The sequence below is a fragment of the Myxine glutinosa genome, chromosome 12 (assembly GCF_964187855.1).
Source record: "Myxine glutinosa chromosome 12, kmMyxGlut1.1, whole genome shotgun sequence".
NCBI lineage: Eukaryota > Metazoa > Chordata > Myxini > Myxiniformes > Myxinidae > Myxine > Myxine glutinosa.
In genome coordinates, this window is record NC_136272.1 from 23,001,099 (window position 1) to 23,017,851 (window position 16,753).

At 42.8% G+C, this 16,753-nt stretch overlaps 1 protein-coding gene across 1 annotated transcript in view; it reads left to right on the plus strand.

Moving 5' to 3' along the window:
• The window catches only part of CFAP70 (cilia and flagella associated protein 70), a 65,466-nt gene extending 51,494 nt beyond the window's left edge, over positions 1–13,972 (plus strand). The window contains exons 23-25 of the mRNA XM_068133068.2: positions 4,175–4,276; positions 5,238–5,285; positions 13,664–13,972. Of these exons, the coding sequence (XP_067989169.2) occupies positions 4,175–4,276; positions 5,238–5,285; positions 13,664–13,744 (231 nt within the window). The 3' untranslated portion in view covers positions 13,745–13,972. The remainder of the gene's footprint in view (positions 1–4,174; positions 4,277–5,237; positions 5,286–13,663) is intronic.
• The last annotated feature ends 2,781 nt before the right edge of the window (positions 13,973–16,753 follow it).

The following is a 16,753-nucleotide window of genomic DNA, read 5'->3' on the forward strand; positions in this document are numbered from 1 at the left end:
TTTCTCCCTTCAACCCATCAATTTTATTTTCCATTTCCCTCATGTCTCCCCTCATTTCATTCCTTTGGGCATCCATTTTTTCATTCAATCCCGCTATCTGCTCACTCTGAGCATCCATTTTGTTGTTCATTACCTTCATGTTTTTATTCCGTCGATCCTCCAATCCTCCCAATTGGTCCCTTATAAATTGCATGAAGGCCTGGTTAGCGTCCGGGACCGTCTCCGTAGCGAGGGAGGTTTCATTTCTATGCTCCACCCCATCTATAATTGGCTCACTTCGAACCTTGGCATTTCCATTTCCGAACCTCGATGTCGCGCTTCGTGCACCCCAATTGACTAAAAAACATTTATCGCGCCTCCGACTATGATAATTTTTCGTCCGAATGCCGAGCGCAATGTACGCTCGACTATGTCGATCTCCCGCCGCGGACAAAAAAAATTGTCCGTCGGGTTCAAATCCTCACTTCCTGACACCAGTTGTCATGCGGCTCGCTCAGTTAACATCGAGAGTACACCACGGATGGATAATCGAGCTTAACGAGGTGTTTCTCAATTGATGGCGGACCATACACGAGACGGAATGAACAATGCCGCTTATCTTCATGGTTCGACGTCTTCGACCTGAAAATCAATAAATCAAAGCAAAAGCGGATGTAAAATGTACAGCAGGAATATTTATTACGGATCCGATAACAAAGAACGCGACGATAACTAAATCCTCGGTTGGGATCCCACTCACAGACGTCATATACAAAACAATGGGGAAATGAATAAAATAAACGTTTCGTCGCATTGTGGAATGCGAGCTTATCTGTCTCTGGATGTGTAGCGTCTGTCAGGAATTGTCTGGTTGTGCAGCTCTGTCGTCCAGCGCGGCCCCGGTTGGCACGAACTGCCTGGTCGTTGGCGCTGAGCGTTCCTTGGCACGCCCACGCGATCGCTCGTCAGCGCTCCAATTGCAAGCCTCGCTCGTCGTTCGTATGCGAACGCAGGGGAAGAGAATCGTCGGCGCTGGTCGCCCCACCAAAGTCCAAAGGCAAGATGGGACAGTCCAGAGCAAGAGGCAAAGGGAAGAGAGAAGCGGAGTCGAAGACAGGCAGAGGCGAAGAGAGAAAATGTCAGTCAGCGAGTTGTTTTGCTGATCGTCTTCTGACGTCACTCTCTATCTCTCCCAATCAGTGCGTCATTTAATCGTCATCTTTCACACCTTCTGCACTGATTGGCCTTGGTGTCATCGGTCGATGGCCAATCAGTGTGGCGCTCCTTCACCTTCCTTACTGTTCACGGGGATCATGGGGAAGCTTTTTGTCCCTTCCCCGACCAATCACACATCCTTCCCTGCTCTGCCAATCGGTGGCCTGTTCTTTGCTTGCCCCTCCCCTGGCCAATCACGAGTTCTCCCTGGACATGGCTCTCAGCTTGCCTGGTCGATGTTTGCCTGCTATGGCAGCTGGTGACGTGGCTGACTGCGGCCCCATCGGCGGTGCCCCGAACTGGCTTCCTGCCTGTTCTTCCTGTAAGTTTTATCGTCTTGTGGCAGTGGGGGATTTAATTAATGTGGTGCCCTAATGGATCTAGCTAATTTCTATAAGAGTGCGTTGCCATACGGGACACAGGTATGATCACCGAGGTTTCACATACAGGGGAATTATCTTCGTCCTTATTCTACCTATCACTGGATCATCCTCGTATGATCACAGGTACACACTTGATCCGACAAACCGGGCTAACAGGACTTATTACATCGAGTTGTTAGGGTTAGGGTTCGGTTCTAACTCAACAGACGAAGCACGATACCTATTCAGGTCTACCTAAGTCTATATATTCCCCTACCCAAAAAATCATAACAATACATACATACATACATACATACATACTGTTATGTTTGTGGGGGTAGGTGATGGAATACTGTAGTAAAGATAGGATTGTCTTGTAATAGCATGGACCGTGGACCCGTAGGAGACATCTCAATGTATTAAAGTAGGGAAACTGGAGCTTAAGATTGTTTATGTGTCTTCACACGGGGGGTGAAGCTGTGTTAACTAGACAGGGATTAAGGTTGGTTTCCCCCCAGTATGCGATTGCCTCCTGTGACTTTTCCCTACATTTTTACAACTACAACAATTCTGGCTGTAAAAACCTCCATTTAAACAACAACCACCGGATATGCCGACAATACCCGAACATTGCCAATTGACAAGTAAGCCACGCCTTAATGACGCTCACGCCTAGCAAAGCTGACGGCTGCGCCCGAAGTTCGTCATTGTTCGAGCACGACCATGGGGTGATTCAATGGGGCTCGGTGATTGGCCAGTGTGACATCAGAGCAAGAAAGTTCCAGGGAAAAAGGACAGTTGAAAGAAGAATCACTCTCCTGGGGTTTTGTGCAGGAGGAGGAAGGGCGCCATCTTTTTGCGTTGTTGTGTTGGTGATTTTGGTGCGCTTTGGAAGGAGCGTGGAGCTTTTGCTGCACCGGCAGCATCTCGACAAAGGTGGGGAACACGTGGGCTCATCAAGGAGCTGGGGTCCGCGTGGCCTTTGATGGTGAAGGTGAAATAGGGCTGTCTTGACTGCTTGCCTCATGCCTCGGCGTCTTCGACGCGTGGTGCTGGCGCCATTTTGGGGCGCTCCGGCGCAGGGGACATCGGACTGGACCATCACCATCACCTTTGCAAAATAACTCATTGGGCCGAGCTAAGTGCATGAAAAGACCATTTTATTTCATTTTACTTCATTTTATTTTCCCCTGTGTGTTCAAATTTGTGTGTGAGTGGAGAATCCTCAAAGTAGGAATTGCAATTAGTTTACATCGACACTTTCATTCTTTGATTTCTGTTTTCATTGAATCATTATTGTTGCATTTTATTTGTTCTGTCGTGTCTGTTCATTGTTGGTTTCGGATTAAACCTGTGTGCTTCCATTGAGGTAAGCGCTTTGTTTCCTTCTCCCGCACGCAACGGACCAACCGCCAATTTTGACTACACGCCTCGGAATTAAGGACCGTTCTGGCTATTCATCCAAGACTGGTGTTTACCGGCTTACGGATGCGACAATACATACATACACACATACATACATACATATGTACAAACAACAAAGATAGATTTATACATACATGGATACATAGATACATACAATGATACATACATACATCCGCACACGTACTTGTCCACACTTAGCTTGTCCAACTAGTTCCCCTGGTGAGGATGGCAGCGCAAGGCAACGACGGCCAACGAAAGGCCTGCACGTCGAAGTGCCACAAAATGGCGGCAGTGCCACGCGTCAAAAATGCCCGGCCTCCCTTTTCAAGTCAAGTCAAGAGTCAAGTGAAGTCAAGTCAAGACGGCCTCCCTTTTCCTTACCCTGCCTGGCAAGCACAACGCGGCCCAGCTCCCCGGAAGAGCATCACAGCCACCAAAACATCCTCACACCGGCACTGCAAGAGTTGCAAAAGCTCCAAAAGTACGCGCATCCTAAAATGGCCAAGCCTTCCTCTTTGTCTCCAGAGAGAGAGAGAGATAGAGAGAGAGAGAGCGACTATTTTTCTTTTCTCTCTCGAGCCAATCACCAAACGTCCCTCCCATTTCACCCTGCCCACATCCTCTGGGCCAATCATGTCCTTCAGGGGCATGGCCTGTTTCCTATTAGGTCCTTTAGAGGCGGGGCTAGTTCGATCGGCTCTTCCTTGGCTTTTGTCGGCGGCAAGTGTTCATGGGGCTGGCCTAGCTTGGTTTGTAAAATGTTAGGGGTTGATCACAGGGGGAATCACACACTGGGGAAAACTAGCCTTAATCCCTGCACTAATTAGCATGTCTTCACTCCCTGTGTGAAGAACATTTAAACAACCTTAAGTTACAGTTTCCCTACTTAAGTACATCGAGATTTCTCCTACGCGTCCACAGTCCATGCTATAATTATACAGTGCTACCTTTCCTACGGTATTCTTTCACCTACCTCCCATAAACGTAACAATATTTAAGAACTATTTTATTCACATATCAAAAAGTGGAGGAAATGCATAAATATCTTTAAGAAATAATGTCGAATACATCATCATAATCTCGTGGTCTCTTTCATAACACAGAAACGATGTTCATTCAACAAAAAAACTTTTAAGGATAAAATGTTGTTGGAGGCATGTTCACATGGTTTCATTCAGCCTGTCTTGTATCAGCTTGGACAGCTTGAGGAAGCGGAGGATGCACTGTCAGAAGCAAACTTCTTGGACAACAGCAACGCCGTGGTGTGGGGTTACCTGTCTCTGGTTTGCCTGAAGGTCAGTTCAAGCACATGGAATCGGTATGCGGATTGACCTTCGACGAAACGTAAATCTCTGCTCAGTGTAATATCATGTTATCATCATTCCATCTTGCTCCGATACATCACTCTATTGGTCTGAGCGGACGTCTGCAGCAATGTAGGTTTTTGGTTAGTATTTTGAGATGATTGAAAACATAAGAAATCGTTACATCTCTGTCTTCAAATCATGAGCCAAAAATGGCGTGTGTACCTTAACCGAGTTGTTAGGGTTAGGGTTAGGGTTAGGGTTAGGGATCCATGTGTGCGAATTGTAAGGTTCTGTGTGCTGCATGTCAATGTCATGCATATTCTTGTAAGCCAGGAATGATTTGCACTATAACTTGTGTTGCTTCATATTTTAAGCCTCACTGTTTCGAAACTGAGAAACTTCAAAGCACCACTGCAGTCTTGCGTGAAATAATGTGTGCAGAGAAAGGACACACTAATGTAAATCTCAGAGTACCACCCTCCATATTGTACCATAATACACTGATGCCTGGCCAGTGGCTCTTCTTACCGCTACCCCAGCTGCCCGGTGATGCTCTTGCACTCAGCTCAATGAGGCAGGCCCTTTGAAAGGCCGAGGGGGATTGAACGTCTTGGATTGGGCTCGCCATTAACCCACCCATGAGCTCTTTCTCGTGCTGTCAGTAGCTGCCAAAGCATCGCCAAGGCAGCCCAAAACCATGCCACCCCATTATGTCTCCGCTCAATGATTCTCCGGCCTTTATCCGAGAGGGCGAGGCCCCAGACTCCGCGTCAAAAGGAGTCTTTTTCCTCCCCCTCTTCCGCCATTGTTTTCTGCCCTGAATAAACACTTTATAGGCAGGATCTTAAGCAGACAATGTGCCACTGTGTTTTATTTTGGTGGGAAAGTGCTTACTAATGTTCTGCTACTGTTTTTATTCCTCTTGTCCTCTTTCTCTGTGGATGGCCAGGCCGGCAGGAGGATGGAGGCTGAGCAGTCCTACAAGTATGCTGTCAAGGTAGGTGCCAAGTCCAGGCCGTCACATCTACACAGAGGCAGGTCCTTGCAGGCAGCTGACATATATGCTCCCACTGGGGAATTATTTTAAAATTCTCAATATACAACAATCTTTCATATCCCATCTGCAGGCATTTACTAGGAGATGTTAAAGATCTGAAATAAATATTCATTGTGAAAGAGTAGGTGTAATTGTGTGCCAGTACCTTCGTGAAATAAAAGATTCCTACATTAACGACACCCGGATAGGCAAACCAAGCAACTAAAGGGTTAAATGTAGAAGCAGTCTGAAAATATATAATGAAATTAAGGTCCCTTGTGCATATGTCACCCAATGGATGAACAGTACGTCATCCACTGCCTCCGGACCAATCTCTGCTGCATCAATGGTTGGGCTTTATGTGGAGGGGGTGGAGGAAGAGTAGGGAGTGGCAACATCAAACTGACGAAGGGCAGTAGGCAGAAACGCGTTCACATTTGGATCACTCCTCCCCTCTGGCCTTGGTGCTGATGTGGAACAGGCTGTTAAAGACCAATCTTTGATGCTACAGAGATCTGTCTGTGAGTGCAGGCAAGAAATGCATGATGTGATGTTCACTAATTGTGGTATTCACACACACAATTATATATATATATATATATATATATATATATATATATATATATATATACACATATATATAGTCGTGGCCAAAAGTATTGGCACCCTTGCACTTCTTTCAAATAATGCACCATTTCTTCCAGAAAATTGTTGAAATTAGAAAATATTTTGGTATCCACAAATGTATTTCTTTTGTTTGCAGTGGAACAAAACAAAAAAAGATGAAAAAATACTAAATCTTAGCTTATTCCACAGAGAAATCCTCAAATGGCCCGGACAATATCATTGGCACCTTTTAGAAGTTTCAAGAAGAAATAATAAGGTTTCAAGCAGGTGATTCTCCTTTACTTTGGAATTGAACTCACCTGTGGTGAGTTGCAGGTACCTGCAATATAAAAATCACTCATTCAACCAGTTTGAATGGAGAAAAAGGGTCATTCTGCTGATTTGTGTCACTGTGTGTACCGGAATGAGCATGGAGAAAAGAAAGAAAACCAGAGAATTGTCTGAGGAGGTCAGACACAATATTGTAGCCAAGCATGGACAATCTCAAGGCTACACGTCCATCTCCAGATATCTTGAGGTTCCTGTGTCCACCGTACGCAATGGTATCAGGAAGTTTAAGGCCCATGGCACTGTAGCCAACCTCCCTGGACGTGGCCGCAAAAGAAAACTTGATCGAAGATTGCAGCAAAGGATTGTTAAAATGGTGGAGAACGCACCTCGATCAACTGCCAAACAGATTCAAGCTGACCTTCAGACACAAGGTACGACAGTTTCAACTCACACCATCTCTCGCCAACTCAATGAAAGGGGGTTCTATGGTAGGAGACCCAGGAGGAACCCACTGCTGAGAAAGCCTGACTGGAGTTTTCCAAAACAAACCTGAACAAGCCAAAATCCTTCTGGGAGAATGTCTGGCCTGTGGACAGATGAGACCAAATTAGAGCTTTTTGGTAAAGCACATCATCTCTATGTTTACAGAAAACAAAAGGAAGCCTTCAAAGAAAAGAACACCTCGCCAACAGTCAAACATGGAGGAGGTACAGTGATGTTTTGGGGTTGCTGTGCTGCCTCTAACAGTGGATGCCTTGAATGTGTGCATGGCATCATGAAATCAGGAGATTGCCAAGGCGTTTTGGAGCGCAATATTCAACCCAGTGTCAGAGAGCTGTGTCTCCGTCGAAGCTCATGGGTCTTGTAGCAGGACAATGACCCCAAACACACTTCAAAAAGCACCCAGGAATGGTTGAAGACAAAACGCTGGACTGTTCTGAAGTGGCCAGCAATGATTCGAGATCTAAATCCCATTGAACAACTGTGGGGAGATGTGAAAACAGCAGTTGGGAGAGGGCATCCTTCAAATCTGAGAGCACTGGAGGAGTTTGTACAAGAAGAGTGGGACAAACTGCCAGTAGAGAGGTGTAGGAAGCGCATTCATGGCTATAGGAAGCACCTGACTGCAGTTATTTTGTCCAAAGTCTGTGCTACCAAATATTAAGTTGAGGGTGTCAATAATTTTGTCAATGCTATTTCTTTTTATTTTCTGATTTAAAAGGATATATTAAGTTCTGAATCAAAAACAAAGGTTCTGTCCTATTAACAGTGAAATAAATAATTGTAGAGACAAAATACTTTTGTCAATTTCAACTTATTTTTTAGAGAAAATTGTGGGTTATTTGAAAAAAGTGCAAAGGTGCCAATATTTTTGGCCACGACTGTATTTATATATACCTACCGTATATCATTTATAATGTATATATACAGTATATATACACACACTGCATATGTCATTGAGGTGGTTGGGATTACACATCATAGAGAGAAAAGACGATTACAACCAAAACGGGTACGTAACTGGATCGACCCTGGTTATCTATCTATAATTCCAGTAATCTATCTATAATTCCACTAATCTCTGTGTGTGTGTGTGTGTGTGTGTGTGTCTGTGTGTCTGTGTGTGTGTTTGTTTGTTTGTCTGTGACCGCTGTTTCTCGACAACCACGGGTCCGATATACTTGAAACTTGCCAGGTATATTGCTGGGAACCCGAGGATGTGCCTTTTCAAGGTTTGAAATTAATCGGACAAGTAGTTACCGAGCTATGTCCAAAAAACGATTCAACCAATCAGAGAGCAGCGAGCTATCACGTGTGCCGAACGTGCCGAACAGACTCTGCCTCGGACGGCACATTTGAGAGCGTATTCATTTATTTCACGTTGGCAAACTATGTTGGCGTTAAACTATGTTTTAAAACTAATTAAAACTACTTTGCGATTCATCGTAACTGCGATTCGTAACTGCCGTTCGCTTTGGCTTTGCGAATGGACCAAACCATTTCATGTAAATAGAGGGGGGGGATTGTCACCGGACTCGCAAGCCGTTCGCTTTGGCTTTGCGAATGGACCAAACCATTTCATGTAAATAGAGGGGGGGGATATAATTTTAGATATATATATAGTACGGGCATGCCCTAGTCTATCTATAATTCCAGTAATCTCTGTATGTCTGTGACCGCTGTTTCTCGACAACCACGGGTCCGATATACTTGAAACTTGCCAGGTATATTGCTGGGGACCCGAGGATGTGCCTTTTCAAGGTTTCATATTAATCGGACAAGTAGTTACCGAGCTATGTCCAAAAAACGATTCAACCAATCAGAGAGCAGCGAGCTATCACGTGTGCCAAACGTGGCGAACAGACTCTGCCTCGGACGGCACATTTGAGAGCGTATTCATTTATTTCACGTTGGCAAACTATGTTGCCGTTAAACTATGTTTTAAAACTAATTAAAACTAATTTGCGATTCTTTCGCTTTCCTGCGCCTTTGTGCACGCTATGGCGATTTCTTTACCAAACTCCGCAAGCCGTTCGCTTTGGACCAAACCATTTGATGTAAATAGAGGGGGGGGATTGTCACCGTACTCGCAAGCCGTTCGCTTTGGACCAAACCATTTCATGTAAATAGAGGGGGGGGATTGTCACCGTACTCGCAAGCCGTACGCTTTGGACCAAACCATTTCATGTAAATAGAGGGGGGGGGTTGTCACCGTTCTCGCAAGCCGTTCGCTTTGGACCAAACCATTTCATGTAAATAGAGGGGGGGGGATTGTCACCGTACTCGCAAGCCGTTCGCTTTGGACCAAACCATTTCATGTAAATAGAGGGGGGGGGATATAATTTTAGATATATATATAGTACGGGCATGCCCTAGTTTAGTAATAAACAAGCGAGAGGAGATATGGTCTCGCAGCCTTGACACCGGATCTGCTCTCATTTGCTTATTGCTAGAATAGCAGAGTAGATCAAGTTACCTCTCTTGGTTTCATTCGCCTTTTACTCTGCAATATACATGTGTGTGTGTGTGTGTGTGTGTGTGTGTGTGTGTGTGTGTGTGTGTGTGTGTGTGTGTGTGTGTGTGTGTGTGTGTTTGCATATCGTAGATTAAATTATACGGCAATTCTAATTATCGTAGTTTTTTTCTTTTTTGTATACAAAGTCTAAGCTCATGCTCGAATACAGAGTAGAACTCAACAAAAAGAACATAGGAAAGCGGGGAAACACCAACAGCACTATTTGGAAATGCACCATTTGGCACGTTTTAAAAGCACGAAGGTGGCAGGAGAGAACATAAAGGTTGCAAAGTATTAAACGATGAGGCATGAGATTGGGACTTGAGGCCATACACATTCAACCTATATGCCATCCACACCCGCAGGCATTCTGTCGAATCGTGCAGCACATGTCAACCGATGGGCTGAACTCGCCTGCCCCGAGATCACTAGTCGAGCCTGTGGTCTGGGATGCGCTGCTAGGCCCAAAAGAAAAACTGGGTCTAAGCAACTTTTGATCATGAACGTGTATCGTTTCCTCATGAAAAACACCTCATCATCTACATCTTTTGCCACCTTTCTCTTCTCTTCAGCCAACTGTGTAGTTTCAAAAGGTGACAAAGAATAATTAGGATTATCGTCGGCCAAAAAATGACCGTCTCTCCTTTTGACTTTTGTCTCAATATGTGTAGGCCAGTGGCATCTCTCCTGACTGGCAACCGTCATGTCATCATGAGTCCACACGCTTTGGGAAAGGGTCGGTTTAACGTGCGGCCAAACTCGCTTTAGAAACACAAACCGGGATGTTGGAATCAGCAACAAGGTGATTTTTTAACCCGGGTTTAGTCGTGCATTAGAAACCAGGTAATAGTTCAAGCATCTTGAGAAATTTAAAAAATAAAAAATAAAAAGTATATTTAGTGGGGTTTTTTGTTTGTTTGTTTTCTTTAACAAAAAGTCGTTTTTATCAAAAAGGCTTCAGTCGTTTTTTTGTTTTCATTTTGTTTTGTTTTTTGTTTTGTTTTTTCTTTAACAAAAAGTCGTTTTTTAAAACAAAAATGCTTTAGTCGTTTTTTTTGTTTTCGTTTTGTTTTTCTTTTTTCTTTTTTCTTTAACAAAAAGTCGTTTGTAAACAAAAATGCTTTAGTCGTTTTTTTTGTTTTCGTTTTTGTTTTTTCTTTAACAAAAGTCGTTTTTAAACAAAACTGCTTGTTTTTTTGTTTTCGTTTTTATTTTTCCCTTTAACAAAAAGTCGTTTTTTAAACAAAAAGGCTTTAGTCGTTTTTTGTTTTCATTTTGTTTTGTTTTTTCTTTAACAAAAAGTAGTTTTTTTTAACAAAAAGGCTTTAGTCGTTTTTTTGTTTTCGTTTTTTTTTTTTTTTTTTTTCTTTAACAAAAAGTCGTTTTTAAACAAAAAGGCTTTAGTCGTTTTTTTGTTTTCGTTTTTTTGTTTTTTGTTTTTTCTTTAACAAAAAGTCGTTTTTAAACAAAACTGCTTGTTTTTTGTTTTCGTTTTTATTTTTCCCTTTAACAAAAAGTCGTTTTTTAAAACAAAAATGCTTTAGTCGTTTTTTTTGTTTTCGTTTTGTTTTTCTTTTTTCTTTTTTCTTTAACAAAAAGTCGTTTGTAAACAAAAATGCTTTAGTCGTTTTTTTTGTTTTCGTTTTTGTTTTTTCTTTAACAAAAGTCGTTTTTAAACAAAACTGCTTGTTTTTTTGTTTTCGTTTTTATTTTTCCCTTTAACAAAAAGTCGTTTTTTAAAACAAAAATGCTTTAGTCGTTTTTTTTGTTTTCGTTTTGTTTTTCTTTTTTCTTTTTTCTTTAACAAAAAGTCGTTTGTAAACAAAAATGCTTTAGTCGTTTTTTTTGTTTTCGTTTTTGTTTTTTCTTTAACAAAAGTCGTTTTTAAACAAAACTGCTTGTTTTTTTGTTTTCGTTTTTATTTTTCCCTTTAACAAAAAGTCGTTTTTTAAACAAAAAGGCTTTAGTCGTTTTTTGTTTTCATTTTGTTTTGTTTTTTCTTTAACAAAAAGTAGTTTTTTTTAACAAAAAGGCTTTAGTCGTTTTTTTGTTTTCGTTTTTTTTTTTTTTTTTTTCTTTAACAAAAAGTCGTTTTTAAACAAAAAGGCTTTAGTCGTTTTTTTGTTTTCGTTTTTTTGTTTTTTCTTTAACAAAAAGTCGTTTTTAAACAAAACTGCTTGTTTTTTGTTTTCGTTTTTATTTTTCCCTTTAACAAAAAGTCGTTTTTTAAACAAAAAGGCTTTAGTCGTTTTTTGTTTTCATTTTGTTTTGTTTTTTCTTTAACAAAAAGTAGTTTTTTTTTAACAAAAAGGCTTTAGTCGTTTTTTTGTTTTCGTTTTGTTTTTTGGTTTTTTTCTTTAACAAAAAGTCGTTTTTAAACAAAAAGGCTTTAGTCGTTTTTTTGTTTTCGTTTTTTTGTTTTTTGTTTTTTCTTTAACAAAAAGTCGTTTTTAAACAAAAATGCTTGTCATTTTTTTTTGTTCCCCCCCCCCCCCCCTTTAACAAAAAGTCGTTTTTTAAACAAAAAGGCTTTCGTGGTCTTTTTGTTTTCGTTTTGTTTTTGGTTTTTGTTTTTTCCATTTTTTGTTTTTTTGCTCTTCGTTGTGGGGTAAGGTGGGTTCTTTTTTCTTTTTTCGTTATTGGTGCATTTTTCACCTCTTCCATGTGATGCTCCCATCCCATCATCTCAAAGGAACTCAATGCATTCTCAAAGTGTGATGCACCAATAATTGCATTCTCACATCCTGCGCCCTCACACACCTGTTGCGCAATGTTCCGTACTCTCTTTTTTCAAGGAAGACGGCGTGAAGCAAAGTTCACTCGGTTCAAACAGAAGTGGCTTTCGTCAATAAAATCCGCATGGGCGTTACACATCGTCGCGAAGAGAGGACGGCGTGATGTTCCCTGGCCCGATGTTGGACCTGGCCCGATCCCTGGCCAGATTGTCCTGACCCGCCGCACAGCCGCTTTGTCGCCTTCTGCCCGTTGCCGGGACAAAGGGAAGGCGCCGGGACATTCCTGAGCCCCCGGACGACGGAGAAGCCGCCGCTGTCGCCATGGAAACGCTCGCCACGCCACGCCGCTGCCTCGCAGACAATGACATCAGCGAGCGCGCATTCGTTTGTAGCGACCGGGGGAATCGCATCTAGTTCTTTACTTGACCGTAAGAGGCCCCACACCTGCGATCGTGCTTGATGATTGTGCGCTTCAATGGTAAAAGTTCACCTGTTCGCACTGCATCAATCCTATACGGCTATTATCTGCGTTGAGAAAACAAGAAAACTTTTTCAGTTTCATTTTGGATTGTCCATATAAAGTGCAACTTAAAGTAAAATATATTTTTTACGAAAAAGACATTTTTTTATCAACAATATTTTCATAATATTATGCAACATAAACGTCAAATAACACGTGGAAAGATAAGTCTGAGCGGCATTTACATATTTACCGCAGTGCTTATAGTAACATTATACATATTACAATTATTCCCCAACATCTATATTATAAAAGGAGCCGTCTGTCTGTCTGTTTGTCTGTCTGTCTGTTTGTCTGTCTGTCTGTCTGTTTGTCTGTCTGTCTGTCTGTTTGTTTGTCTGTCTGTCTGTTTTGTCTGTCTGTTTGTCTGTCTGTCTGTTTGTTTGTCTGTCTGTTTGTCTGTCTGTCTGTTTGTCCTGTTATAACTTGAGAACGGATTAACGGATTTCAATAAATCCAACTACGGTGGATTCGGGAAACTCCCGGGAATGTTTGTGATTCTTCCCCCCCCCCCCCCCCCCCCCCAAAAAGTTGGGATTTTTTTTTATGGATACATGGACACCCATGTGAAAACTACAAATGCCGACACCTGACGTTGGTTATCCTTGAACGGAGAGCAGGATCTCCCAGGAATCTTTTTTTTTTCTTCCCCCATCGCAGCCAAGATTGGTATTTCCATCAGCGAAGCGACGGGTCTTATATTCTAGTCTATATTATAAAAGGAGCCGTGTCTGTCTGTCTGTCTGTCTGTCTGTTTGTTTGTCATGTTATAACTTGAGAACGGATTAATGGATTTCAACAACTCCAACTACGATGGATTCAGGGAACTTCTGGGAAGGTTTGTGATGTAAAAAGGTGGGTTTGTGTACATGGGCACATGTGTCGAAACTGCAAACGCCAACTTGCGACACTGGTTATCCCCGCACAGAGGGCAGGATCTCCCAGGAATCCATTTTTGTTCTTGTTTAGAGAAAGAGAGAAAAAACAAGGGGAACATGTATTTGTAATAGTCCTTTAACAATTTAATTAATTAACTGGGCAATCACTCTTATTTTATTCTCATGCTTTGTAAGACCACGGATTCACTAATAGGTTCGTGCGTAACCTCCATCACTAAAAGACAATGAAATCTCGATGGTCAGTGTTACCTTTTCCTCACGTTGTGTGCCAGCTTCACCTGCAAGATGATGGTCTACTCGCAGAGATCGCCCAGGCACAGGTGGATGCTGGTTTCGGAGACCCATCTTACTGAGACCTATTGGACTGAGGAATATGTCGTTGTATGCCTTGTCTGCTTACTGAATACGTTTTGTGTGTAATTCTTGGAACCGTTAAATGTTGATTGCTTCTTTGTTTGTTTTTGTTTTCGTTTTTTGTTTTTTTTGCTATTATTGACGATGTTGAGAAAAAAATTGCTTTTTCCTTCCCTGTGCAAGATGGCTGTTCTTTTCTGCACTTGTGGTCACATAATAAATTGAAGACCAGAGCACGGAATTATTCAGGTTTCTATTTGCATTTGTGTAGGTAGCATAAAACAGAATAAAAACTACAACGGCACTCAGTAGAGAGCATACCTCCGCCTGGTTGGCCAGAATGGTGACTAAATGGTGAAGAATCACCTGAAAATTTCTAGTAGCCGGATCCGAATCCGGATCTTCACCAAAATCTAATCATTTCGTCCTTGTCACATACGCTACATCTCTGCCAAATTTCGTCCGAATCCGTCCACAACTTTGAGATATTTTGTTCACAAACGGACAGACAGACAAACAGACAGACAGGGGTGAAAACATAACCTCCATCCACCTTTGGTGGCGGAGGTAAAGATTGTTTCCTTACATTTGTTTTTGAGCAGAAACAGAAAATTACAGGTGAAAATGGAGCTATCTTTGTAATCCTAACCTTATCTCCTTATTCTGGTACACACTGAAATGTTCCACAGAACATGTTTACCTGCATCGTTAGCTACTGTTAGCATATGAACATAAGTATATTGTCGTGTTCACCGCCGGAATTCACACCCCTGGATAACGGATGACCAATCGAGCTTTAACGTACCTGGGCGTACCCAAACTATGGCGGTGTTATCTCTTCAGCACGAGCGAGGGTGGAGGGTGACGAGGCATACCTGCACGGGTTTCACTTGGCCGTCCGTGAACCCGTGCCTCCAATTAAACAAGACAGACAGGAAATTAAAATTCAACAAGTAATAAGTTTAATAATAATAAATGCCAGGGAACAAAGAAATGTACGGTAAACTAAAATTCCTAAATTGAGACGTCTCCACACGGACTCATGAAACAGACACAGGGAGAAATAAAGGAAAGTAAAAATGTGTGGGTGGTGCATTTGCCTGCTACTCCGTGGTCTCCTCAAGTGGTCCCTGAACCCCGCTGGCCGCTGCATGGGTCCCCGAGCCCTTGCGCGGGAAACGCGCCTTGGCGCGGTCGCGTTCCACCAGCCGCCCGCGCGAGGCAGCCAAACTGTCTCCTCCGCCATCCCACGCTCCACAAAGCGCCGAGGTCTCTCAGGCGCACATGCCACGGAACACCCCCGTCACGAAACCAGCACCACCGGGATCAGAGAGAAGGATGCGTCTGCCTTCCACCCGCAGCCAGGAACAGAGAGTGAGCATGAATGCAACCGCCTATGACCAATGTCAGAACGAAGAGAGAAAATGCGACCAGTTCATAACGAAAACCCAGCGCAAGAGTGAGGCGTGCGACTGCACGCTATGAAAACCCAGAGCCAAAAGAGGGAAAATGGCAGGACATGTCCTTTTTGTTCTTCATGCTGGAACGTTCTCTGATGACGTCCACGCGCTCTCCTATCAGCTAGTGCCATTGCATCGCTCCACGGCCACGATCAATCATTACCTCTCGGGGCGGGGCCTCACTGCCCCTCTTGCTGGCCCTTGCGATGACTCGGCTGGTGGCGTCAGTAGTAGTGTTCGAATGTCTGAATCCAGACAGCGGTTACGTTATTTAATTTAGGTGCGGAATGCATGGCTGGTGTTGCAAGTGTCATATGGAACAAAGGGAAAACAACAGAGGCGATTTATATACAGTGGATTGTTCCTTATACCCTAACTAATTAGCATAGCTCCACCCCTCACATGGAGACACATATACGATCTTACCAGACATGCGGCCTGACGTAAGTACATGAAGGTGGCTACATGACATACGGAGCACACGACCCTATACAATCCTACCTGGCCTAAGGTATTCCATTGCCTACCCCCCATAAACATAACAATATTATTGGAGCCCGTAATCGTAAATGTGATGGAAAGTGTGTGTGTGTGTGTGTGTGTGTGTGTGTGTGTGTGTGTGTGTGTGTGTGTGTGTGTGTGTGTGTGTGTGTCATTGGTTGTTTTCCTCATGTGGGTTTCAGAAGGTAATGGAGCCCTCCCAGGTCTCAAAGTATCCATCTCCTTGTGTGTGTATATGTGTGTGTGTGCAAGTTCCTGTTGTTGGCAGCTATCTCCGCATGTGGGTGGGTTTCAGGAGATTGAACAGAGACCTACCAGGTCTCAAGGTAAACATCTCTGTTAGCGATTTCCTGTTTTGGCGGGTGTGGGGGTGTTGTATACTAAGTCGAGGCTCATGTAAGAGCTTACACATATCTATATTATATTAGCCGTAGGTGATTGTGTCTGTCTGTCTGTCTGTCTATCCGGGGATGTGGCTTACTCCGTTTAGAGAGTAGCTCCACCCATTCTGTGAGAGGCTTCATAAACAAATGTCCACCATTTTATTAACTCGCATAGCTTTGAGGCCTGTTTTGTTAGGCCCGTGGTGTCTTGCTCTCTCACAGTTTTATTTCAACTCTAATTCGCTATATCATTTCATTTTTCACAGTCGCTAACATAGTTTTAGACTCGGTGGAAAAAAAAACGGGAAGAAAATCCGATGAAACTTTCCGTTTATAGAACGAAATGAATTCTCAAAGGCTTTCTCATGCCTTTATCTCCAATCTAACTCACCATCTGATTTCATTTGTATCGATGGTTTTAGACTCGGTTGAGAGTCAGCAATAATTGAGAAAATTCACGCACACACGGAAAAATGCAGATATATAATTTTAAAAATCGCGCCACGATGTATGTGTGTGTGTGATGAACCACCGCCCAACATGACAGAGGCAACATGTCGACAAATATTAAAAATTCGCTTTTTCTTTTCCGTTAAGATATATTACTTTTCCGTTTGATGACAGTCGTCACAAAAACGTCAACAATGATGCCGACATATATTTC